We start from the raw sequence: 24,347 nt of genomic DNA on the forward strand, positions 1-24,347 counted from the left end.
CGCTATGTTTCCGATGAGAATGCTACTCCCCAGATTTCCGACCCCCCAATTCATTGCCGATTTTACCTCCCGACTGATATCGAAACCACTCAGAGTTGACGCTCCCCAGAGTGAGGCTTACTCCATATTCATGCACGACACTGCGGGGTGGCTGACTCGGTTGAAGTCGTCGTCCTCTAGGCCGACACCTAGCCTTGTAAAAGTCCGTTTGTCTGATCCAATCCGCGTTATCAACGTCACCGGCCACGCTCCCTCTTGAAGTTTTCACTCCCGGTGCATGATCGGCATAGTCTCTCAATCGGCTTGACGGCTGCTTCATTGTGACCGATACATGGCTACTGGAGGAAAGTGACCAGCTACTACGTGTCTTGTAATCATATGCATCGACCAGAGAGATCATGCTTCGGATGGCGATGGGAGAAGCCTGTGACCCGGAGATCCATAGTATGGTCGTGATGCTTGTTGTTGAGTTTATGATTTTGGCAGACCTTGCCCAGTCGTTCAGCTCGAGGGCGATATGGTGACTGCTTCCGACCTGTGGAGCATCAGTCTCCCAAGGGGCAATGCATAAGTGAGGTTCACTTGTCCTAAGGATCTGTTGGTTCTTCTCCCATGGGACCTCCTTATCCTTTCGTCGGGAATGGCCTTGATTGGCCAGTTGGCTGAATTCACCATGTCCTCTATCAATGGCATATGGTACTTAAAGCATGAAGCTGCCATACTGAAAACCAGTCCATGTGTCCGGAAAGCCTATTCTTATATCGAAACCGCCTGGAAAACCATCTCATCTCATACTCTGTCTTCAAAACTGCACATCCCGTCTCGGCACGCCTGACATGGACTCCTTACCGCAGACAATTGAGCTCGATGCGCTCATTGTCGGAGCTGGCTTTGGGGGAGTCTACCAGTTAAAAAGACTGCGCGAGGAAGGCTACAAGGTCAAGATCGTCGACAGTGCTTCAAGCTGGGGTGGTGTATGGTATTGGAACCGATACCCGGGGGCACGTGTGGATAGTCCGATTCCTTTCTACGAGTTTTCCGATCCTCTGCTCTGGCGGGACTGGCGCTGGAAGCAGCGGTTCCCCGGCAGCGCCGAACTTCGAGACTACTTCACCTTTGTTGCAAAGAGGTGGGATCTAGACAGAGATGCCATATTCAACACTATGGTGACCGCAGCGACGTGGGACGATGAGAATGCTAAGTGGCACATAACGACCAAGGGAGGCCCCAGCTTCGTTGCGAGGTACCTCCTCTTGAATACCGGATTCTCGGCCAAGAGACATATCCCCGACTGGCCTGGCATCGAGAAGTTCCGCGGGACCTTTGTCCATCCTTCATACTGGCCCAAAGAAGACCAAGACCTGCAGGGAAAGAGAATCGCGGTAATTGGAACGGGGTCGACTGGAGTGCAACTTGCTCAGGAGCTGAGTAAGGTGGCCAAAGACTTTGTACTTTTCCAGCGGACCCCGAACCTGGCAATACCAATGAAGCAGGTCGAATACACTGGCGATGAACAGATTGTTCCACTCCGAGAGTACCCAGACCTCTTTGCCGGACGGATCAGTTCCTTTGGTGGGTTTTCGTACAACTTCTTGCCACGGGCCACGTTTGACGACACCCCGGAGAAAAGGCGAGAGACATACGAAGAGCTTTGGGCCAAGGGAGACTTTCACTATTGGCTCGCGACATACTATGACATGCTCTTCAATGAAGAGGCCAACAAGGAAGCATATGAATTCTGGAAAGCCAAGGTGCGCGCCCGCATTCACGACCCGGACCTACAAGAGTCGCTTGCACCCGAGATCCAGCCGCACGCCTTTGGCTGCAAGCGAATCTCGCTGGAGAATGGCTACTACGAGATCTTCAGCCAGCCCAACACGACGCTGGTCGACATGAAGAGGACGCCGATTGTCGAGTTTACGGAACGCGGCATCCGGACCGTCGACCGCGACTTCGACCTCGACTACATTGTCTGCGCGACGGGCTTCGATGCCATCACCGGCGGGCTGAAGCAGATCGACATCTCTGGCGTGGGTGGCCAGAAGCTTGCTGAGAAGTGGGAAAAGGGCACCAAGACGTACCTGGGCCTCTGCGTCGCGGGTTTCCCCAACATGTTCTTCACCTACGGGCCCCAGGCCCCGACCGCCCTCTGTAACGGCCCGACCTGCGCCGAGGTGCAGGGCGAGTGGATCGTGAAGACGATCAAGGACATGGACAGCTCGGGATTGAAAAAGATCGAGGCCAACCCCGACGTCGAGGACGAGTGGGCTCAGGATGTCTGGAAACTGGCCAACGCGACGCTGTTGCCAAAGACCAAATCGGTATGTGGCTCTTTTCTTTCTTGATTTCTTTAACCTTTCCTTGCCGCTTCCCTTCCCTCAACCCATTTACCGCGTTTCCCCCTTATTTATCCTTTTCCCCATTCGTTCGATCGCATTTCTTGCTGACGAAACTTCGGCAGTGGTACATGGGCGACAATATCCCCGGGAAGCCGAGAGAGCCGCTCATCTACCTGGGCGGTGTGCCTACTTACTACAAGACCATCAAGGAATGTGCGCAGCAGGGTTACAAGGGGTTTACGCGTGTGTAGGATAGGATAGATACCTACCTAGATAGGTAGATGGACAGGTTGGGGAGCCTCGACTCAAGTGGCATTGTCACTCGAGTGACTCATACGTTCTCTTTTCTATTGGGTTCAAGAATAACGAGTCCATGTGATCAACCAGCATGTCATAATGTCTCTGTTGATGCTGTGCGATGGTGTGCTATGGTATATGATGTTTTGAACCTCCTTCATATGCGTAGTGTCCCATCATCACCGCTGTCAAGATACCGTCCCCGACACTGTCCGATTAAACGCCCTCGAATCCCTTAAATTCCCAACCGACCCCGACCGCGCCCGCCGCTAATGGTACAACAGGGGTATCGTATGTGATCCGCCCGATCCGTCAAATCTCGTATCTTGGCTTTGGGGGCCGGACCGCACTGGCACGTCAAGAACAAACGAACCATGCTGGCTGGCTCGCTGGTCGGCTTGCTCAAGCAAGAACGCCTTGAGCCTTGAGCCTTGGGATTCACTGATCACTGGCCGTTCTGGGCACCGCCGACCATCTTCCTCAACTCGTACTCTCTTGTAAAGTTTGTCTTGAGCACGTCTAGGTCGTGGACCAGGTCGCGGGAGCTGGCCAGCACGGCTTCTTTCGGGGTGATTTCGCCGTCGGTCTGGACTCGGAGTTCGAATTTCGCGAAGAGAGGATGCGGGATCTAAAAGGAACGAGGTTGTGTTAGTATTTGCGTGTGATCCCACGAGGGCTGGCTGGGGGGTTTTGCGCATGACGCACTCGATAAGCAGCAAACGTGACGTGGCTATTCTTCAGAAGCTTGTCGCGCAGGAGATTGGCGAGGGTGTGGTCTTCCTTGTTGAAGGTGAAGATGGTCGTGTTTGGAGTACCTGCGTCGCGTGGATCAGTTAGGACTTCACCAGGCGCTGTCGTCAATGCGAGACTTACGGGTGTCGATCTTCTCTTCAATCTTCTTCTCATCATCTCCAAGAAGGAAAGCCTCGGTACTATTTGCCCAACAGTTAGCATGTGTCAGGCCCATATTTTGAAGTAAAACATGTCGGGAAAGCAGGCACGCGTGATTGCTAGAGGAAGAATTTGGCCAAGGGTTCGGGATCCAGCTATTCGCCTGTCTCTTGCAAAATGCGCACCACTCAAGTCTGTTGATTTCCTCATGGTGCATCTGCTCCAGTTGGAAGAACTGGTAGCGACGGTTCGCAGGGTGGTTCCTCCAGGCAGAGCCGTCGATTGGCCAGCCACCGGGCCCGGCGCCAGGATAGGTACCGGTATTTGAACGTGGTTTGGATGGCGAAGATAGAGAAGCCGGATCCGGTATGGAAGGCAAACCAGGTTCTTCCGTGCCAGCCATCTCGACGGGATCCTCGGTCGCAGCGGTGGTGGTGGTGGTGTTTGCACTCCCAGAGCTATGAAATTGTGTCAAAAACAAATCGAGGTTTCCTTGGTGGGCCTGGGTCCAAGTCCAGATTCCAGAACCGATCCAGGTCCGAGAGGCCAGAGGAAGCGCGACCGTGGAGAAATTGAAACTTACGTTGTCGGGATGTTGACACTGTTTGTGTCAATTCCGGAATTGACGCTTCCCCGGTATTTATTCTTTGGATGATCAGGCCAACGCTGGTTTTCGACGATGATAAGTTGGCCAGACAAGGTTCGTCTAGGTGAGAGAGTATCCATAGGAGGAGTCTGGTCATCCGTGGCCGCAGCCAGGTCGGAAGAAGTCTCGCACATGGATGATGACAGTTTCTCTGACAGGAAGTTTTTGAAAGGCAGTTCCGAGAAATGGCGAGATACCAAAGAAGGATAAATTGTTGGGCGAGGCAGCAGATGGCGAAGGTGAGGTCTGATCTTCAGGCAGGCAGAAAAGTGCGCCAAGGCCAAGGTTGTTTGACGCAGGCAGTTTGCAAGGAAACACATCACGGTAACCAACAGGCCATTTGAGGCAGACGTTGTCCAGGCGTATGGCCCTGTTACTTGGGCGAAACCAGGGGGTTTGGAAGGGTGGAGGACGTTTGCTCTGTGTGCTCGTTGCTTTGTGTGTGAATCAACCACCTCTTTCACCCCCTTTCCTCCTCATGTTTTCTTCGGCTCTCAAACCAAGTGGTTCCAAGAAGGACAACGAGAGCGTGCAAGATCGACAAACAAAAGAAAGCCGAGAACATACCGGTCAGGGGCATTCATATTTTCAAAACGAGATGGAAAATATCCAGAAGGTCCAAAAGACAGAAAAGAAAAAACAAAGAGATCCTAAATTCGACGGGCTAAAGCGACGGTGACGTCTGAAGACAGGGGAGGCCTAAGTAGCAAGCTAGATCATAGATTGAAGGACACAGAGCAATGGCAACAAGAGATGGAATGATGAAGACGTCGTGTCTCGCTGGCCTCGTCGATCTGAAAAGTCGGAGTCGATGAATCGGGAGACAAATCATGCAAAAATGCCAAGGGTCATGTGACTATCAAATAACTGACTCGGCGCAGCCACTTTTTTGTTCGGTGCTTGTTTTGAATCCAGGGACTGAGTTCAACCAACGACATCTCCGCGGCCGGTGCCATGGATCCTCCAATTGGTTGCTTTGGACTATTCTCCGATTCCTGTCCTTGATCTTTGCGCCATGGAAAGCTCCCTCCGCGGACCACAGGACTGAGAATCCACGCAATGCTGTCACACCTTTTGCCTTAGAAAACCCGGGAGTCAGCGGTTTCAGTTCTGACCTGCACGTTGAGATTTGCGGCATACCCATCCTTACTTTCGCAACTGAGTTCGGCAAAGAGCTCTCCCTCTCTGACGTTGTATAGGTCTGGTTCTTTTCAATTTACTAGCTCCTGTGCAATAGTCTTGTAAAACTCGTCAGACCAGGTGCTCGTTCAAGCATGCCGTCCCATGCACTTCACGATGACTATCCATGGACAACCGCCGATCTCCCATTGGTGGTATCGGCGCCTATGATGAAAATCACAATGGGTCGTCTGGCAGTCTCTGTGTCTGCGAACGGCGGTATTGGGTTCCTGGCGGGTGGCTTCGACCTCTCTTCTCTGCTGCAGAACCTCTCCGAAGCAGCAGAATATGCAAAGTCCACAAACGTGCCCCTCCGTGACGGGCTACTCCCCATCGGCGTGGGCATCCAGAATTGGGGTAGCTCCCTCGAACTGCTCTCCGAAGCCCTGGAGAAACATCCCGTCGCGGCGGTGTGGTTCTTCGCGCCCACGCACCTCAGCGATCTCCTCGACTGGGCCAAAGCTGTCCGCCACCTGAGCAACGACCGCACCAAGATCTGGGTCCAGGTGGGCACGGTGGCCGAGGCGATCGAAGTCGCCAAGACCACGAAACCGGACGTGTTGATCGTGCAGGGCTCCGACTCGGGCGGTCACGGACTCGCGCAGAGGGCCAGTCTGCTCACGCTCCTCCCCGAAGTGAAGGACACCTTCGAGAGGGAAGGCATCGACATCCCCGTTCTCGCCGCCGGTGGCATCATGGACGGACGCGGCGCCGCGGCGGCGCTGGCCCTCGGTGCCGACGGCGTGTGTCTGGGCACACGGTTTCTCGCGTGCGATGAGGCTGTCATCGCAAAGGGCTACCAGGACGAAGTCCTCCGCGTCACCGATGGAGGGACCAGCACCGTCTCGACCACCATCTACGACGTCGTCAGAGGCATCCGCGGCTGGCCCCAGGCGTACACGGGCCGCGGCGTCGTGAACCGCACCTACCTGGACGCGGTGCACGGCGGCATGGGCGACAAGGAGAACGTCGAGCTCTACAAGCAGGCCATGGAGATGGGCGATGCTGGCTGGGGCCCCGAAGGGAGAATGACCACCTACGCGGGCACGGGGATAGGATTGGTCAAGGAGGTCAGGCCCGCAGGGGACATTGTGCGCAGCGTCCAGCGAGAGGCGGTACAGGTCCTACAGAAGTCTGCTTCGAGATACGGGAAATGAAAAAGATTTATTGTTTAGCCCTCCGCTCTCTTCCTTCTAGGGAGTGTGTTGCGCGCTGAAGGACCGATTACACAATTTTTGTTTTGACAACTAGTTTCTTCAGTTTCCGGGGAGGCTGTACTCTTGAGCCGCACTGTGCACTAGGCTTTTCATCAAATATACATACCGAATATTCGTCCTCTCATGCACACGATACGCGACTGTTCCACCATTCCCGTTTCTTCCAGCCAGCTCAAGCGACAAACCCAAGACGTGAGAACGATCGCTTCGTGTCCTGTGCTCGTCCCTCTCCATTTTTCTCTCTGCTTGATTGATACCACGGCGGTCTAATCCGGACGGCCTTGCGGAGAAAAAGAATCCAAAACGATTTTCTTTCTCATGATGCCGTTGCGGGGACGGGGCCTTCGCCGCCCGGGACTAACTGTTCGCGGAAATCAGTCAAAATAAATCTTTGTAGAAGTGTGCCAAGTGCGCAGGACGATGGGTGTAATATGAAAGGTTGAGAGAGGGGGCCGGCAATTGTTGAGAGAAGAGATGCCTAAGCGAGGACAAGAGAATATGGGTTTCGTGGACAGTGAAAATTGAGGAAAGTAGAGTATGCATTGATACGTTGGTGGAGGGAGGAGGGTTTGTAGACCTCCTGTCAGACGTACCATGCAGATGTTATTCCCGTTCAGTAGGATCTTGGGCAGCCGTGTTTGAGCCCCGGTGTAGTCACTTTTTGAGAACTGTCAGCCTCGCTTCACTCGAATACTTATATCGTGTTGGGTAGGGCACAGTGTGTGTATGTGCGAGAAAATGCCAACACCAAGAAAGACCACAGATGAGCAAGACTTACAATTCAATCACGTCCTCGAGAACCATGTCTAATACACAGCGGAGAAAAGGAACATGGTTAGCAGGTATATCCTCTTCCTCGTGATTTTGACATATCTCCGCTCTCTTGCAGGGCATCTAGCCCGGTATGGGCGATCCGGGGAAATACTTACTGACATAGTCGTCGAACCCGATCAATGTACCGGCGAATTCTGCACATCGACAATCAAAGCGTCAGTCAAAAGCTCAGGAATCAGAAATACAACTGGAGAATCTCCAACACAGAACCGCCGATGGGCAGTGGACCCTTAACAAGACTCCGGTGAGATATTCGGCACGGACCCATTGACAAAATCCACGAATCGGTTTTTTTTTCTGCACTGTGCAGGAATTCAAAGATGTGTACATCTGCCGCTCCCTTCCTTACCTTTGTCGCCTTTCATGACGATCCAGATCCTCGAGCCGACGCACTTGTCGATCAATTCTGTTCCCAGGACGTGGTCAGCCTCTAGCTATCTGAGTCTCTCCACGCAGAAGGACAATATGCGGTGAACTATGGGGATATACCTAGGGGCAGGAGTTGCGACGCCATGGGTGTTGGCTTGGTAGTTAACATGGAATTTGTGGGAAAGGAGGGAGATTGGTGAGCTGTTATCTCAAGGTGTATTCATCGAGATCCAAGGTGGCTTCGAAGACTCAGAGGAGATGATGGGTTCTGCGATGGCGAGTGGTTGACGGAACGAAATCCAAATTGGCAAAAGAGGTTGATGTCAAGGCTGCGACTGGGAAGAGCCTTGCGCCAAGACCGGAGCGGAATAATATGAAGCCGGAATCTATGCTATCTCACTCGCCAGGTGCCTTGGGACTTGGGTACATACTGTACATGATGATAGTCTTGAACATTATGTATAGTTGTTTATTATGATTATGTACGGGGCACTGAAGCTCTCGTTTGCCCAGAATCTCCCAACGCCGTGCTTTTCTCTCATGATATCATTCTCCGTCCATCACGACTGATCATAACTCATCATTCGTAAATGTCGCATTGTATTTGCCTCTCGACCAGTCCCATGGATCTCCTCCAGGGACACAGAGACCCAGTCGCCAAAAGTAGTCACGATGAGCAAAGAACAGCTGCCAGAGTTTGTAGCGTCGACCAATCTCCCACATTCCCTTGACCTCGGAGGCTGTACCGTTTTCTCTCCGAGCTGCGGATCCTACCTTCTCGATCTCGGTCGATGCACTCTCGGCAATACAACCGGGGTCCTCATCACCCACGCAATGCTGAATATCGGCACGGCCAGGAGGCAGCGCGGCTTTGGAGATGTATATCTCGCCGGCATGCATTCTGTAACCCCATTCTTCCAGTGGTAACAGCGGCACTGGATCATCCACATGTGTGACTCTGCGGTAGGTCCACTGGTCCGGGCTTGTGGTATTCAAGTTGAAACGTTTGTCGATGAACTGATTCAGAGCTAGATTTCCGACCCGTGGCTCGCCAAAAGTCGTGACGTGAGGATCCCACCCCCTCGCTTGAAACTCCAGAGACGCCAACGCTGCGACGGCGCCCCCAAGTGAATGACCAACCAGCACAAGTTCGTAGTCAGGATTGTCCCTCAAGGCCATTTCTACGTGTGGAATGATGATGCAGCGTGTGTTCCGCCAGGATGTCATGAAGCCCGAATGAACAGTGCAGTTGAGACACTCTGTCGGCATCGAATTCCTCTTTTCTGGCTGCTGCTTCAGTAGCTGTGGAAGTATAGAATGCTTTTCATTTTGCCACTGTGCCGTGGTGCAGAACGAATCATTATCTCGTTCCGAAGGGAAAGGGGCATATTCGGCGGGGTTTGTCGACAAATCTGCAATTGTGTTTGCGATAGAGTAGGTACCTCGGAACGCCACGATGACTCGTTTCGGGTAAGGGGGATGCGACAAGGCAATATAGCCAGACGAATCGGACAGGAGAGGGCCGGTGTTCCAGGTGGTGACGAGCTCGAAGCCCTCAAAGTCGCTACATCGACTCAGGCATTTGAAGGGCTTTTGTATTCCCGTCGTCCCGACGCAGTAGGATATGTCGACAATGCGCGCGAGTTCTTCCAGGGACTCAAAGGTCTGTTGGGAGATTTCTCTGTCATTTGCTCGTAGGCGTGCTGGAAACGCTCTAGCGAACGCTATCCATGAGCATACCCAGAAAACAGGCCAGAAGCTGAGCATTGGGAAGTACGATTACTTAGAACCGAGGTCGGCGAAGTGTTCATGGCCTTACATTAGGAAAAGGGAGAGGATGTGTCGATACATGAGAATCGGTCAGGTGCAGTTGTTCGGGAGAAAACCGAAGATGAGTTGATGCTCGTATTTTGCTCACATGACCTTGACGTCACAACCTCTTTGTTCCTGGCGGCTCCTCCCGCCGCCTCCGCTTTCTGTATGTGCGAAGCAACGGGTGGGTATCAAATCTGCTCGGTATGTATCTTTCAGCGCTATGGTATGAGACTGCTCGCAGAGTCTACGTGACGTACGCCCGCTCTTTGGAATTAGCGATATTAAGAACAAGGCGGTAGCTGGTGGTAGACAACACACTGGAGCAGGGGACCAAGTGACCACTAAGTGGCAGGGAAAGGGGAAAGGACTGGATCACTGCAGTTGAAGCAAGGCTTGCTGCTTATATTGATTTTCAAGGCGAACTAGGCAACGGGCTCATAGCTGAGTGCCCCCTTCTTCGTTGCCAGAACTCCCACTACCGCTCAAATCATCATCATCGTCAAATTTTGCAAAGTCATCATCAACTGGTTCTTCACTTCCGTTCGCTTCCTCTTCCTCTTCCTCGTCATCACTGGACGAAGAGTCCTGTTCGGCACCTGACTCAAGTGAACTCTGATCAGCTGTTGCGGGTTGATCTGCCTTCCTCTTACCAGGCATCTCACCCAGCCGGCCTTCTCTCCCTTCAATTACTTCTGTTGACGGACCGTCGTCGGTTCCGTCAGCTCCCTCTTTCTTCGGTGGTGGCGTGAACCAGGGAATCTTCCCGCGCAGGAAATCGTTCAGAACTATCTTGGCAACACCGTCTACATCAGGCTCGCCACCTTTTAACAGTCTGCCACCCTTTCTGGCTAGAATGCTGAGAAATTCTATCGGGTCGTCATTGTAATCCGCAGCTTTGATTTCGTACGTCCGCTCGATATGGCGAGTCTTCGTTCGCCGCAAAACGGCCTCAACATATTGTGCGGGATGCTCGACATTCTCCACACGCACCACTCCACGTAGTAGGATGTCTTCTTCGGAATCGCCTTGGCTAGGAGGAACAACTCCAGGACAATCGATCAAATAAATTCTCTTCATCAATGTGATGTATTGCCAAACCTTGGTCTCGCCAGGGATTGGAGCGACAGTGCAAACTCGCTTCTTTCGTAGTGTGTTGATGATTGAGGATTTGCCGGTGTTTGGATACCCAATGAAACCCACCGAGATCTGTTTTCTCGACGAATGCAGCGTGGAGAATTGTCGCAGGAGCGTGATAAGCGAGCCTTTCCCAAAGGAATTCGTCATTGACGCGTGGAAAGCCAGGGTGGGATATTCTTTGGAAAGCAGTCTGGTCCATTGAGCCTAAAGACTTGGGATTAGTATGGATGTGTGAGACATTACTAAGAGACGTGCCATGGACAAAGAAAGCAAACCTCAACTCAAACGAAACACGCCATGCGCTCTGATGACATATACGCTTCCAAGACGGATGCATTTGTCGAGAACCGCCCGTGAGGGTGGCGAGCGCGGCTTGATGTACCAAAGCTGTAACAGGCTGCTTTCATTGAGGAAAAATTGCGATAACGCAGAAAGGAGCCTTGACTTAGCGATGGAGGGGACGTTGTTTTGCGTGTGTACGTAGGACTTTGGAGGATTGCTGAGCAGAAGGAGAGGTAATCTTACCGCTATGCTTGTCGGCACCAGATCGCACTTGTTGAGTACGAAGACCAAGTGCTTGTGAGGTGCCTCTTCTCGGATGTACTTTTCCACACTCCGACATCTTGTGCCCTCAGGATCTCGGGCGTCCAACACGTGAATAACGACATCGGACGAGTCAATGACCTTGTACAACTCGTTCCAGATCCTTTTGCTTTGGCCTTTCGAGAAGATGGGCTCGCGGGCACTGGTTAGCTCGCCGTCTTCTTGTCCTTGCATTTGTTCTGCAGTTTGTCCGCTCAGCAGTTTGTTCTCTTCCAGCCTCTCGAGGTAGTTGTCGTGCATTTTCACCGACTCGTCAGCCAGGTCCGCCACAGAGCTTGCACTTAGTTTGACACGCTTCCGCTGCGACTTGGGACCGAAGGTGTCGGCGAACGGAGTAGACTCCACCGCAATCTTTGCCTGGTGTTGTTTGATCCCGTTCTTGGTATTCTCCGCGTCCCGAATCAAACTCATCGGTAGCTTGTTCGTCTTCAGAAGGACTTGGTAGGGATCCGCTGCCCGCTCTGCCACAGCTTGTCTGAAAGATTCGAGTGCATCCTGGGATATGACTCTCGTGTTTCCAAACCACTTGCGATTCGGCTCGACTCTGGCCTTGGGGACCTCGCGGGACTGGTAAGAAGCGGCTTTCGTGATCTTGCCGTCGGCATTCCGCTGCGCTTTGCCATCTTTCAGCATGTTCAGGGTCTTGAGCTTCTTGGCATTGCTGAGGATTTCTTGTTAGCGTTGATCGGCCTGGTATTGCTCGCTTGCATCTGCACGCACCGATAGAAGTTCTCGCCCTTGACCTTGACGTTTGCCATCCCGTCTGTCGACTGGCCCTGCCGCTCACGGCGAGCGGCTTCTTTCTTTCGAGCACCCATTTTCGTGTAAAGGCGCTCGTACAACGGCAAGATAGGCAAAAAGGCAGGGAGATTTATTTACTAAATTAAGAACTATCTACAATATAGTCTGGAGGAGAAAAGTTGAAATTTTCGGTTGAACTTCGGGGGAGCGACAACGGCCCTTGCGGCTTGGCAGGGAATGACCCAACACTAGGATCCACCAGGTCACGCCGCTTTGAAACTATATTGTAGACCATTCCTCAATTGTGTTGCTCGCCAGCCTCCTTCTTACGACTCACTTCCCTTTGCCCAGATGTTGCCTTCTGTATGATATCCACCAGCATACTGAGATGGCCACTGGCTCTTTTCGAAAGAGACCTTCGAAAACAGCACCCGAATTACAGATATGGCTCGCTCCCGGTGGTAATATCATCCACTGGTGATGCTCAGCAGCTCCGCTAGCCACACGTCGTTACCCTGCGGTAACTCGATCACGCAACAGTATACACCTTCAGGGCCTTACATACCAATACCTTCCTCCCCTGAAGGGTGTCCTCCTCCAAACCATCTTTCTTGACGCGAATCTTTGCGTTGTTCATTTCCAAGATCCGCCCTCCGGTTTCCCTGGGGTCAGGATGCCACGAACTCATAGTTCTTCAACCCAGGCGTTCGGGCTTGTGTGGCTACACCTGTGGGCCTGGGCTCTCCTTTCGAGAGCCAGTGTTTTGTTGTGTAGTAGTGAAGACATTGGTAGGGGTTCTTGACAACACTGGGTTCTACGACGGAGGTGACTGTTCCGGCATAGATGGTGCTTCCGAAACTGCTGGAACCCTCGAGATCTGTGGTCGAGGGAAGATGGGATTTGAGTAGATTGCTTGCGAAGTAGTGTCGCTTATTTGTGAAAAGGGGATAGCTTGCTTCGTGTGAGATGGAATAAGTTGCTTATGGAATACCCTCAACTGGTCGGGAGATGAGATCTGCTGAATTGGCAGTGGTAATTGCTGGCCGAAGGACTTCGCCTCTCCACACTCTCACGATGAATTTGTCCTCCACGTAGAAGGAAGAACCTATAGCAGTGCCCCTTCAACAAAGCAAGTACCAAGTTCGGCACGCCGTGGTGCATCACCTAGGTTGATGTGGTAGTCTTAGACCGGAAAGTCGACCTTGAATTGCTTGAGGCATCTCTCGATAAAAGCTTTCTTGTCGGGAAGTACCGCTTGCCCTTTAATGCTGCATAGACAAGAGTAGTCTTATACGTTGAAAAGTCTTGTTTATGTGCCTGATATAGCGTTGAGAATTCCATCATCTTCGAAATTAGGTTGCGATCACCAGCGTCTAGCTCCTTATATTCGGGACCAGGATGCAGTGGAATGTGTGCTGCGATTGTTGCGACAGGAGACATCAGACACACCACGAAGCAGGAATTTAAGTCTTCGGTAAGGAGGCATCGATTCAAGGTTGTAAAGTACAGATATTTGACTTCATTCATGCCAAACCTCGAGGCTAGACGTGACGCTGCGACCTTGTTGTAGGTGGGAACCCCTTCCGCCATTGTCTTGGTTGAGCCTCTTCTCCCTTGGGATCGAATGGAAGAGTGGACAGAACCCGCAGCCTTTGTCTGTCGCGGACCCTTCTCCACCTTTGCTACAGAGCATAAGTAGAAGTGATAGCGAGGTTAAGTGACAGAGCTTTTGATCCTTTGCCGATTGGGCTTCGATTGAATCATGGCGGGCAGGGTTTGTACGTTGAAGTCTGCTCGCTGAGGCGTGTGCCAAGAGTTGTCCATGCAGTGGCAGCCCGATGTACTAGCCAGTAGAGCAGTAGACTCCTATAGATTGGCTGATGAGGCATCGAATTAGATTCCCTGAAATCACTGGGCACGGCGGATGTCAGACCAATCGACGAACTGGGACGCAAGTTGAGTAACGGTCCTCAGAAGCTATCCTGCAACTCTTTCGACCTCTTTGCCCTTGACATTAACTCCGATCATGAGGTGGAGTGAATTTATCCGTGACTCCTTGGTCATAAAGGTGACAATATTCGCTCGTCGGTAGAATTATTAATCCCATGACCCAAATTCTCGAGTTGCGGAAGTTGCCCAAGGTATCTGGGATATTCATATTCGCGCCATACTTGAGCAGTAGCTGGACGAGTCGCACATTCTTCGCCTGTACGGCTTCATGTATGGGCGTTGCTAGTCCAAGACATTCGCGCTGAGCGAAGGAACGCGAGTGGTTTTCAAACATCCGGGCATTGATCGGAGTTCCCTTGTTCAGGAATAAAGTAACGATGTCATTCGAGCGGCCATTTATCACTGCATAGTGTAGAGGTTGTCCACGGTCGGCGGAAGCGCCGAGTTTAAATAGAAGCTCAATGACTTCTTTCGAGGCTGACGCGGCTGCCACGGAGAGAGCGGTGATATCGAAGTAGCAGGTGGCGTTAGGGTCTTCCCCATGCTCGACGAGCCACTGAACGAGTTCCGGATCAGATAACGCAAGACTAAAGGATTGTTAATAGTGAGGGACCAGGAGAAAGGACGAGCGAGGGTACCATAGGGGTCCAGGACAGTCTGAGCGTAGTTGCTGATTAATATCGCAGCCATGCTGTAACAAGATCTCGATCATATAGCGACTGCTATTTTCAACCGCCGTGACGAGGTTATGCTGAGTAGGCCTAACGAGAGTGAGGAGACTGTCCACGATCAGCACCTCGTCATTCTGAACTGCCGTGTCGAAGGCCGTCCATAGATCTATGGTCGCAAGGTCATCCAGGGGGAACGCTAAATCATTGATCAGCCTTTCGACCTCGCCCAGATCTCCCGCAGCAGAGGCACGTGTGAAGGGACCTTTGCCGGCCGACATGGTGGATGTTGAGGTGATGGTTAGGAAGAAAGGTTCGATCCACAGTCGTGTTGTTCTCCCAAGGCTTCCGCACTCGTCACGTGACACAAGACGTGGTTGGCTGCGCGACGAAATCCCGCACTTGAACTCCGCGACGCCAGCAGCGACGAAGTAGAATAAACCCTCTCCTGAAAATTTCCGACCTTCTAAGAGACATCTCACCTCCTCAATCCTGCTGCCTGCTGGCTTCCCTCTCACGACGACAAGGGCTTCGAAAAAGTCTGATAACGACGGCCAGGCCTTGTGTGAGTGATACATGTTGTCTGCAACAGCCACGCCTACTCACTTGGGTCTCGGACTCTGTAAGTGATGGCATTTGGGCCGCGTGGCTGACCAACGTAGAGCAGTATCAAGATTAACGTACGGCTCCTCACACGTGCCCTGAACTCATTTCACTATTATTGCTACTACCTACTTATCTCCTCGTGCCTCTCGAGACCTTCCCTGAGCCTCCAGACGAGCCGCAAGCCACCCCGTCAAGAATAGACTACCGTTCCAGGTGCGGGCAGAGCGCCCGTCAACAAATAGTCCATGATGATGTCCATGGCCTCTCCGCCCCCGTCGACGAGAAAACTCCCATGGCCCTCACCGTGCCTGGTCAACAGCACACTCCCACCGATCTGCCGCTGGACATTCACCGCGCCGGAGTATGGGGTCTCGGGGTCCCACAGTGCATTGACCAGCAGCACCGGCGCCGAGGTATTGGCAATGTCCAAAGGTTTCGGCGGATTCGACACGGCGGTGGGCCATCGTGGACAGTAAAGCATCCAAAGATCCCAGGCTGTGGCGCCGACATAGTCTCCCCCTTCCGGAGCGCCGGTCAATTCTCGCTCGGCGATGAGCCGGTTGGCAAAGTCGACGTAGGTCTCGTTGGTGGACCAGTCGTTGCATCCGATCATGAAAGACCAGGCTGAGGACGTTTCTTCAGTGACAATAGGGGCCGCTAGGACGGAATAGTTCCCTTGGGCCATTTCGGTGATGGCCTGAGCTAAGCTGGGGAAGCTGCGGGTGAAGTCGAGCTGACCGCTGAAAAAGCTCAATAGTTCCTGGCGAGTGACGTTTGGGTAGCAATTCCCACTCTGGACACATTCAGTCAGGGTGGCGGGGGTCTGGTCCAACTGCTTCGCCAGGTTGAGGAAAAGCGTCTTCACGTCCTGGCCGTACAGCACCGATGACTTGTTCGTGCCGGCCCAATCATAAAAGAAATCCGCCGCGAGTCCGAAGCTAATGGCGCTGTCAACAATGAGGTTCTCAGGCTGGCTCGTGTGATCCAGCACGCTGTCGAGCGCCAATGTTCTGATCTTATTGGGGTAGAGCTGTGCGTATTGCTGGCCACGTTGGGAGCCTTTGACACGTTAGACATGAGTTCGACCGAGCCGGTGAGTAAAACTACTTACCCCACGACAGACCATAGTAATTGATCCCGCCCTCGCCCAATGCCGAGCGGAGAGTCTCGAGGTCCCTCGCCGACGTCAATGTGTCGAATGTCGACCATATCTCTGCCCCGGTCCGATTTTTACAATCACTGCCAAAATCCTCAAAAAACTCCAGGGTCTGTTCCCATTGTCGCTCGGTCTTGGGATAGCTCAGGGCCGAGGCAAATTGATTCCAGCGCTGCGGGTCGCACTTCATCGGGTAGTTCACGCCGACGCCGCGGGGGTCCAAGGCCACGACGTCGAACCGCTCTTGGATCCTTTGCCATCCGACCTGATTGTCGTAGCTGATGAGGTGTGCGGCGGTGGGGTAGCCTGGGCCGCCTTCCTGGAAGACCAGGGTTCCAAGACGAGCGGACGAGTTTTTTGCGGGGATTTTGACGACGTTGAGGGTGACGTTCTGCTCGTTGGCCTGGCTGTAGTGCAAGGGCGCTGACAGTTCTGCACATTGGAAATTTTGTGGGAACGGAGACGGGCAAGACGTCCAGTTGAGGGATGAATTGGTAGACGGAGCAGTTTTGGTCGGCGCTGAGATTGCAAGTGCTGTGCCTCTGAGGAGGGTTGCTATGAGGGGCACGAAGAGATAAACCGGATAGATCATGGTGAAGCCTAATAGTTGATAGAAACAAAGTCAGAGAAGTATAGAATGCTTTGATGAAGGTACTTGTAGACCGGGCAAGGACGCATTACTTATCGCCCACGACAATGTCTACAACGAGGCCGACTTTGCTGAAAATGTGGCGGAACATCTTCTCAAAGCCGCCGAAAAAACGAGAAATCATGTCTCTTGAAGCCTCCTGATGTCACTCCCACCCGTGTCTAATGCGAGGATCCGGAATGTCTGCGGCAAATGCACCACCGGGGATGCTGCTGAAGTTGGACAGCATTCCCGCCCTCACCAATCAGTGGGAGAGCAGAGTATAGTAGCGCGCAGGATCGTCTCTCCAGAGATATTTCAGGCCGTGCCTTGCTGCATGGTCTGTTATATCGCCACTTGTCGGACCCAGGGGGAAGTTGGAACAAGAGTAATAGAGCCTCATTTCCCAAAGAGGAAAGACATGGCGCTTCGACCAATCAGAGCCGGTTGGGTCCAGCCACCCGCAACGACAGTGGCCTGCCTTACGCCCGGGCCTGGGTAACGTGGATTCAGATGGGTGGAATGCAGTAGTGGTGAGGGAGGTGGAAGGTGACGCAAGGCCAATGAATGCGAGGTTGGCGTAGAGAGGTGCGATTGGGGCCAAATGGACATTGACACGGGATGAGCAAACGAGGCGCCAGCGTATAAAGGTACCGCCTTTGAGCCGGTTATGACTTTGATGCACTTTATTTTCTATCTATCTATCTCACCTGCCCATCTGTATCCCATCGATCTCCCATCCTGCAATTATGAAGACATATGCTGCAGCCCTTGCCTTTGCGACTCTTGCACTATCGCAAAGGGTAAGTTCCTTCCCCACCCCCTCTCCCATCCTCCATGATCCCATCTCACTCTTACCAGACAGATCTCCACGGCTGCGTTGGCGTATGGTTCGTTGACACAGGATTCGAAGACGGCGCCTGTTGCGTCGGAGGCACCCTCTCTGCGCCTTACCTCTCCACCTGTCCTGGCTGGCCTATTTGTTCCGGGCCCGCGACAACCACGACCACATCGCAGCCATTAAGCTGTGCCACCGTCATCGCCAGCGACGACAATTACTCGAGCAACCTTGCTGCCGCAACGAGCAGCCTCGCTGCGAGCGGGACACATTTTCAGACAACATTGACTGCTGGTGGAACGGCTACGGGAGGACCCTCTTCGACGGCGTCCTCGGGATCTGCCTCGTCGGACAGTGTGACTGGGACGACGGGCGTGGCTTCGGCGTCGCCGACAGGAAATAGCGGGTCGACAAAGTCGATGGCTGGTGCTGGAGTGGTCGGTGGAGCTATCGGGGTGCTTGCTCTATTGTTGTAGTCCAGGAGATGGGATCTTGAGGATGAAGAAAGGACATCAGGCAGAGCCGAGTGGAACTGATTCCGCAGGATGCTCGTCTCTGGGTCAATACACGTAACATCCATCTCGTTCTTCTTGCGGCACTGGGCCGGTGGATGCTATTAGTTCTCGAGTAAGTGTTCTGCGGGACTTGAAGTCCAAAGCAGGAGACGGGGTAATTCTGATGTCTTCGGTACGCTAGTATGCGAGCATTTCACGGCCCCCAGTGACCCCCTGGCCAGGTGCCAGGGCATAGTGACTCCACCACGGCACAGGATATCCTGCCGAAATGAAGATCGCAGGAATTAGGTACTTTTGCTTGCCTCCCGAGGTTGCCTTTTCCGTTGACGATCCTGATCCTACTCGTCCCGGATATGCAGATTATCGGGAAGTTGTGACGGCTCTGCCAATGGTCATGTATTTCACATTCAAAGTGTCAGATGAGTTGTTGCGGTAGGTCGAAAATGTGAGCTGCCAGGTGCAAGCGCAGGGCATTCATGACGTAGTTGGAGGCCTTGAGTAACTTGATCGTTCCTGCCAGGCATTGTGACCAAAACTACACACCTAGATCTTCAAGCTCAAAGGACAACGAGATCTTGTTCTAATCACAAGAAAAGACCTCGGTCTTCGGGAACAACCAGTTCATAGTTGGATACTCCGTTTGAATTCAAAGGAATGTGTAAATAGATTTGACCACCCCTGATACCGAAGCCCCGCTAAAGAAGCTCTGGATCTATTATGCCGGGTGGACCCATCGGGCGAGGCTGCGAGGCCTGTAGAGCCCACCACAAAAAGGCAGGTCTTGATGTTCAGCACAAACCCGAGGCTTCATGCTCACATACTAACAGACGCAGTGCGATTTGCAGCGTCCGAAATGTACACGTTGTCGGAAAGCCCGAATACCTTGTATCGGGGCTGGCGAGCAGAGGTACAAGTTTATCAACCGTAGCCAGCATCCACGAGAATCTTGTCTTGCTCCGGTGGAAGGACTGCCACAATCGTCCCGACCTTTTCCTCCCACCTTCGACTTCAGTGTCCCTCCGAGCAGTGAAAGTAGCATTCTAGCACAGTCGTTGGTCGCGCTTCTAGCACTAAAGGACCTTCGATACAGCATCACGCAGCTATGGGGACCATTCCTCGCAGATCTTCCCCGCCGCATGGGATGTAATGAGGCCCTGGACGCCGCCACTGCCACGGTACTCGGGCTCCACGACGCCGAAACCAGATTCGTCCGTGACAGCGCAACGCTCCGGCCGGTATTACGACAGTATGTTCGGGCGATCAACGCCGTCCGTTCAATCCTGGATGACCCCGTCCGGGCGCAAGAGGTCGAGACGCTTTGTGCAGTCTTCCTGTTGGCCAAGACATCATGCTATTTCCCAGGCCCGATCAGCAACTTTATCTCACCACATGGCACGGGAGCAGTCGAATTGCTGAAGCTGCGCGGATTCTGTCGTGACCAGGAGCCTTTCGAATCGATGCTGTATGGCAATCTACGATTCCAGGTCGCCCAGGAGATGTTATTTGACCCAGATCCGAAATTAAGTCGCGATCAGTGGAAGATGTTTGAGGCGTCCTGCCCAAACAATCAGTTTTCGGACCATCTTCTACGGTGCACGGTTAGGGTCGGGCGATTCCTCACAGAATTCAGAAGTACCGCACGGGGAAGTATCGAGGAAGTGGCTGCGTATTACCGAGTGACGCAGTTTCAGGAGGAAGTGGAACAAATCACCCTTGGAATGCAGCGAGAAGTCACTGTTAGTACCCATGGCGGCACCGAAGAGCTGGCGCTAAAGCAGAAGTACTATAACCGTGGACTCGTCATCACTGCGGTGCTTTTGTGTGTTCAGCGTGCCCTGGCGCCGAAGGAGTCTCGCTTTGATCACGAGATCGACCTCCTTTGCTCCCGAGTATACCAGCTAGCAGAGGATGCTAGGGCGTATCTCCCTCTGGGGGGCAATTGGATGCTCATCGGCCTCATGGTCATCTGGTGTGCCGCCAAAGGCACGGCGCATCAATCGAGGATTGAAAATCTCGTTGACGGATGGCGCAGGGACACCTTACCTGAAGAGCATGCCAGAGTGCCCCGTGCACAGCTGGAGGAGATGTACCAACGGCTGAGCTTCGAGGAGAGGCAGGCATAGGAGGAGTGAAGTGTTTTGGATTTGGATTGACTCGGATCACAAAGTTGCGGACTAAATATGTTTAGAGAACCCTTTTTTGATCCAGCGCAGTCGAGAGCAAGGGGGAAAGGTCATTGGTTGTCCTGGTACCACTGACAAGTCAGGAAAGCAACGGCGAGGGCTCAAACGATGGTATGGCAGCAGTGTAGTGGATCCTGGCCTGTCACTCGGTCTTGATACTTTACGACTGATCCCAAGGCGACCAACTGTCGCAGGCACATGTCTCTATCTACGAGTACCGAGTCAAACGAGTACAGAGTAACCGTGGAGTTGAGTGGGTCTAGCCATTTTTGGGTTTCAGCTCCACATTTATGAGGTACACACATCCTCAACTCCACAATTTACACCTTTGAGGCTTCCCCAGAGCACCTATGCACGTGCGATGCAAGTAGGGAACTCAATAGCCCCTCACATCGACATCGTCTTCATTCTCATCATCATCACCGTCATCGTCATCGCCATTACCAGAACACTGAACCGGACGAGCTGAGGGAGTGGGAAGTCTCGAACCGGGCTTTCAGCTACGCCTCATCACTCTTGGGTACCAAGGCCTTAGTCCAGGTACTGTATCAGTCTCTATGCAGGACTTTTTAGCACAAAACGCAAAATCATGCCATATTGGCTGGGGTCTCGACTCTCGACTGTCGAGTCTCGACCATGGACCCCGTTTCAGCCATGCCTCGTCAAAAGTCTCCCGGTTCGAGAGTGCCCATCTTTAATCATCGTGGGGGAAACTGCGACAACTTTGATTTCAGGTGTCGTTGACAGGTAGATGGTCTAGACAGGGGAGAGGTATACTCCCGTGGGCAGTTCCAAGCGTATTTAATGATATTTCCTCCGTGTACCACTTAGCATGTACTAATGATAGATAGCCGTGTCGATTTCAGGATATACTCGTATTCTTCCAACCAGTATTACTAGGGAGATACAAGTCACTATCACTGAGCGGGTCGTTCTCCAGCCCACGTCCTCCTCCAACCCCAGAATTAAATCATCACCACTTATCCGTCTTCTCATTGACCGTCTTGGGATCCGTCGGCGCCAGCACGGGCGGATTCACCCTGGCCGCGCCCCCAAACGTCTCCCCGCTCGGCTTGTACCCGACACTGCACATCAAGTCGCCCCGGTCCGTCATGACGGGGTTCTTGTAGAAGAAGACCCCCGAGCACGGAAAGACCAGCTTGCTCGCCCGCCCGATGTCGTTGGCCAGCACGTTCTCCAGGCTGCCCAGGTTGTCAAAGTTGAACGTGTTGAACCAGCCCTCGAGCCAGTCGATGATGCCGCCGAACTTGTCTTTCAGGTCGCGTCTGTCGCTGGCGTCGTAGTCGACGTGGTGCCCGCGGTCCGTCATGATGATTTGGAGGCCGCCATCGTTGACGGATTGGAGGGTCAGGTTGAAGTTCCATTTGAAGGAGCGGTGGAGGCTGCGTCAGAGTGTAGATTAGTGCCATGTTACAAAGGGCGGAGAGATTGGTCAGGTCGAGGCTGTTCTCTGTGATATCGGATACGTACTCGTCTCCCTTGCTGGCGGCATTGTCCTCAAGTCCCCACCATACCTCGCTGTACAGGCGTATGTACGAGGTGCCTTCGACGTTGATCGTCGGGCTGTCTCCAGTGGCGGTGATTTTTACCTCGCAGGACGCTACACGGTGTTGAGAAAATGGTCAGCATCAAATCCGCAGTTCCCAGCCAGTTCGACCAGATCGCAACAAAGACACAACGGACTTACATTCAGCAGTAACTTTGATCGACTGAGCGCCATGGTCGCGCTTCAGGTCCTGAGGCCAGGACTTCGTAAACGTCCAGACTGTTTTCGGACCATTTTGAGTCTTGCTGAACTTGTATTCGCTGTCCTTGACGTTGCCAGGGTCGTTGATGTGGAGATTGACTCCCCTGTTTTCCAAGTGTCAGTTTTCAAAACATTGTGGACTTGGTCGATAAAGGACGAGGGGAATGGCCACTCATACATGGCCCATGTCGAATTGGCCCACGCTCCGGCACTCAAGTCCGACCACCCAATGGCCATTCGGGCAATGATGTCCCGCAGCCTGGGAAATAGATATTGGTCCATGAAATTGCCGGATGTCAAGACAAAGGCGCCCAGGGGTAGGTCGTCTGTGATGTTGTCTTGTCCGTTGCTCGTCGAGATGGACCCGGCGGTCCAGTTGCCGTCGTAGCCGAGATACTTTTTGTCCCCCGACGGCATGGGTGGCGCGTCCTTTTGGCCTGGGTTGAGTGTCTTCTCGAGGTAGCAGAGGTAGTTCAGCCTGGAGTTGCCGGTCGTGCCGTCCCCGGCGGCGTTGCCGTTGGACTTGTATGGATATGTCTGGAACTGGAGTCCACAGGGGATGAATGTCGCTTTGGGAGACTCGACGACGGCTTTGTTCTGGGGGCCGTTGGTCACGTAGCCCAGGACGTTCAAGTCTTGCATGTGTAGCATTGTGTCTGCGTCCAGGGGTTAGCTCTTCAAGGTTCTCATGCTCCGTCACATGGTACCACAGGCGACATACTGCTTTGACCCTCGCCGATTGTCGTCATCAGGATCTTGATGTTTTTCAGGTTGTCTTCAGACAATTTGGGCGTTTTGTCGTTCTCATAACCGCCAAAGTAGGACTGGGTCATTGTGGCTGAGCTGATGTCGGGATCTGTACCCATGTTAGACATTACGAGCATGGCTTTTAACCAGATATCTGTATCACCTTTCATATTCATGATCAACTTCTGGATTGAGTAGTCACCCGGGATATCGTGTTTTTTGCGCAAGCTCTCCAGTACCTCTGGCTTGCTGATGTCCGCCAGAGCTGTGCCACGTCAGCCGCCACAAACTTGAGTTGAAGAACGGAATACTTGCCAATGTTGACGGAGTAGGCGAAATACCAGTCCTGGATCGGCCATGTGAGAGGCGTCGTGTCCGTCCAGCTTTTCTGGGTCTAACACGATATCAGCAATGAGAGGATTTGTTTAGAAGAAAACGGACATACCACAAAACTGCCGCTGGTAATGTGGATCTGGTAGAGGACATGGTATTTGTCTTCGTCACTATAGTGCACGATAACCCTGGGACAACCCAGTTTGAAGTCCTTGAAAGCAAAGGTCCCTGGGCCGAAATTCGGTATCACGGCGTCAGCTGCATGGCCAGCGCTCACGGCGTTTGCTTGGTTGATCGCAAACAGGTCCTGGAGTGAATTGTTGATCATTTGTCTGGTTGAAAGGTTAGCAAGAATGGCAAAGGGGGGTCGAGAGTCAAGACTGAGCCTACTGCGTAATGGCAACCACTTGGTCGTACTCGCCAATCTGGTCATATGGGGATCAGTACATGAGGAAGAACTTCATCTGGATATGGATGATCCTCTACGTACAGATGGTGCCATCGTTCCTCTGTTGTCGCACTGCAAATCCTGGATCTGGCTCTATGGCAGGCTGGAGGACTTGGGCGAAGGCTCGCTGGGATAGTTGTGCAGGAGTTGTTCCTTTCTGTGTATAGAACGAAGATGGCCCTTTTACAATAACCATGCAGGTGCCTGGCCAGTGTCTCCAGCGTGGCTGAGAGTTCGACAGCTGAACATGGTTCTAGACCAATATACACCTGATCAGCGCTTGAAGCTAAATGCTGAGCACCAGGTCGATGGAGACGAGGGGAAGACGTGCACGGTCACTTTGTCAAAGACTGTCGAGGTTTCAATTGAGGAGAATGGATTGATTGCACCGAGGTCCGCACCAGCCACGCAAGCTGCCTTAAGCTTTATGTTCTTTGCG

General features: G+C 52.9%; 10 protein-coding genes across 10 annotated transcripts; 3 read left to right on the forward strand and 7 right to left on the reverse strand.

Moving 5' to 3' along the window:
* Positions 1–836: 836 nt before the first annotated feature.
* On the forward strand, positions 837–2,590 carry Z517_03572 (uncharacterized protein; the record flags this gene model as incomplete). The annotated part of the gene is made up of 2 exons (XM_013432676.1): positions 837–2,321; positions 2,462–2,590. 2 exons carry the CDS (start codon positions 837–839, stop codon positions 2,588–2,590), a joined length of 1,614 nt encoding a protein of 537 aa, XP_013288130.1.
* A 491-nt stretch (positions 2,591–3,081) lies between these two features.
* Z517_03573 (uncharacterized protein) lies at positions 3,082–3,930 on the reverse strand (the record flags this gene model as incomplete). The annotated part of the gene is made up of 4 exons (XM_013432677.1): positions 3,082–3,264; positions 3,342–3,451; positions 3,510–3,568; positions 3,713–3,930. The coding sequence occupies 4 exons, from the start codon at positions 3,928–3,930 to the stop codon at positions 3,082–3,084; spliced, it is 570 nt and encodes a 189-aa protein (XP_013288131.1).
* A 1,517-nt stretch (positions 3,931–5,447) lies between these two features.
* On the forward strand, positions 5,448–6,509 carry Z517_03574 (uncharacterized protein; the record flags this gene model as incomplete). The annotated part of the gene is made up of 1 exon (XM_013432678.1): positions 5,448–6,509. The coding sequence occupies one exon, from the start codon at positions 5,448–5,450 to the stop codon at positions 6,507–6,509; it is 1,062 nt and encodes a 353-aa protein (XP_013288132.1).
* A 376-nt stretch (positions 6,510–6,885) lies between these two features.
* Positions 6,886–7,917, reverse strand: Z517_03575 (U6 snRNA-associated Sm-like protein LSm5; the record flags this gene model as incomplete). The annotated part of the gene is made up of 6 exons (XM_013432679.1): positions 6,886–6,930; positions 7,163–7,226; positions 7,348–7,375; positions 7,499–7,537; positions 7,753–7,809; positions 7,893–7,917. 6 exons carry the CDS (start codon positions 7,915–7,917, stop codon positions 6,886–6,888), a joined length of 258 nt encoding a protein of 85 aa, XP_013288133.1.
* A 425-nt stretch (positions 7,918–8,342) lies between these two features.
* On the reverse strand, positions 8,343–9,539 carry Z517_03576 (uncharacterized protein; the record flags this gene model as incomplete). The annotated part of the gene is made up of 1 exon (XM_013432680.1): positions 8,343–9,539. One exon carries the CDS (start codon positions 9,537–9,539, stop codon positions 8,343–8,345), a length of 1,197 nt encoding a protein of 398 aa, XP_013288134.1.
* Positions 9,540–10,022: 483 nt separating this feature from the next.
* Positions 10,023–12,145, reverse strand: Z517_03577 (uncharacterized protein; the record flags this gene model as incomplete). Its single annotated transcript, XM_013432681.1, has 3 exons — positions 10,023–10,928; positions 11,205–11,988; positions 12,048–12,145. 3 exons carry the CDS (start codon positions 12,143–12,145, stop codon positions 10,023–10,025), a joined length of 1,788 nt encoding a protein of 595 aa, XP_013288135.1.
* Positions 12,146–14,082: 1,937 nt separating this feature from the next.
* Positions 14,083–14,967, reverse strand: Z517_03578 (uncharacterized protein; the record flags this gene model as incomplete). The annotated part of the gene is made up of 2 exons (XM_013432682.1): positions 14,083–14,605; positions 14,657–14,967. 2 exons carry the CDS (start codon positions 14,965–14,967, stop codon positions 14,083–14,085), a joined length of 834 nt encoding a protein of 277 aa, XP_013288136.1.
* Positions 14,968–15,482: 515 nt separating this feature from the next.
* Positions 15,483–17,040, reverse strand: Z517_03579 (uncharacterized protein; the record flags this gene model as incomplete). The annotated part of the gene is made up of 2 exons (XM_013432683.1): positions 15,483–16,351; positions 16,404–17,040. The coding sequence occupies 2 exons, from the start codon at positions 17,038–17,040 to the stop codon at positions 15,483–15,485; spliced, it is 1,506 nt and encodes a 501-aa protein (XP_013288137.1).
* A 785-nt stretch (positions 17,041–17,825) lies between these two features.
* Z517_03580 (uncharacterized protein) lies at positions 17,826–20,552 on the forward strand (the record flags this gene model as incomplete). Its single annotated transcript, XM_013432684.1, has 3 exons — positions 17,826–17,879; positions 17,938–18,351; positions 19,257–20,552. The coding sequence occupies 3 exons, from the start codon at positions 17,826–17,828 to the stop codon at positions 20,550–20,552; spliced, it is 1,764 nt and encodes a 587-aa protein (XP_013288138.1).
* A 1,033-nt stretch (positions 20,553–21,585) lies between these two features.
* Z517_03581 (uncharacterized protein) lies at positions 21,586–23,962 on the reverse strand (the record flags this gene model as incomplete). The annotated part of the gene is made up of 10 exons (XM_013432685.1): positions 21,586–22,015; positions 22,104–22,233; positions 22,321–22,484; positions 22,559–23,036; positions 23,102–23,236; positions 23,291–23,357; positions 23,402–23,521; positions 23,573–23,792; positions 23,851–23,885; positions 23,951–23,962. 10 exons carry the CDS (start codon positions 23,960–23,962, stop codon positions 21,586–21,588), a joined length of 1,791 nt encoding a protein of 596 aa, XP_013288139.1.
* Between the last annotated feature and the right edge of the window lie 385 nt (positions 23,963–24,347).

Source organism: Fonsecaea pedrosoi (genome assembly GCF_000835455.1).
Source record: "Fonsecaea pedrosoi CBS 271.37 unplaced genomic scaffold supercont1.2, whole genome shotgun sequence".
NCBI lineage: Eukaryota > Fungi > Ascomycota > Eurotiomycetes > Chaetothyriales > Herpotrichiellaceae > Fonsecaea > Fonsecaea pedrosoi.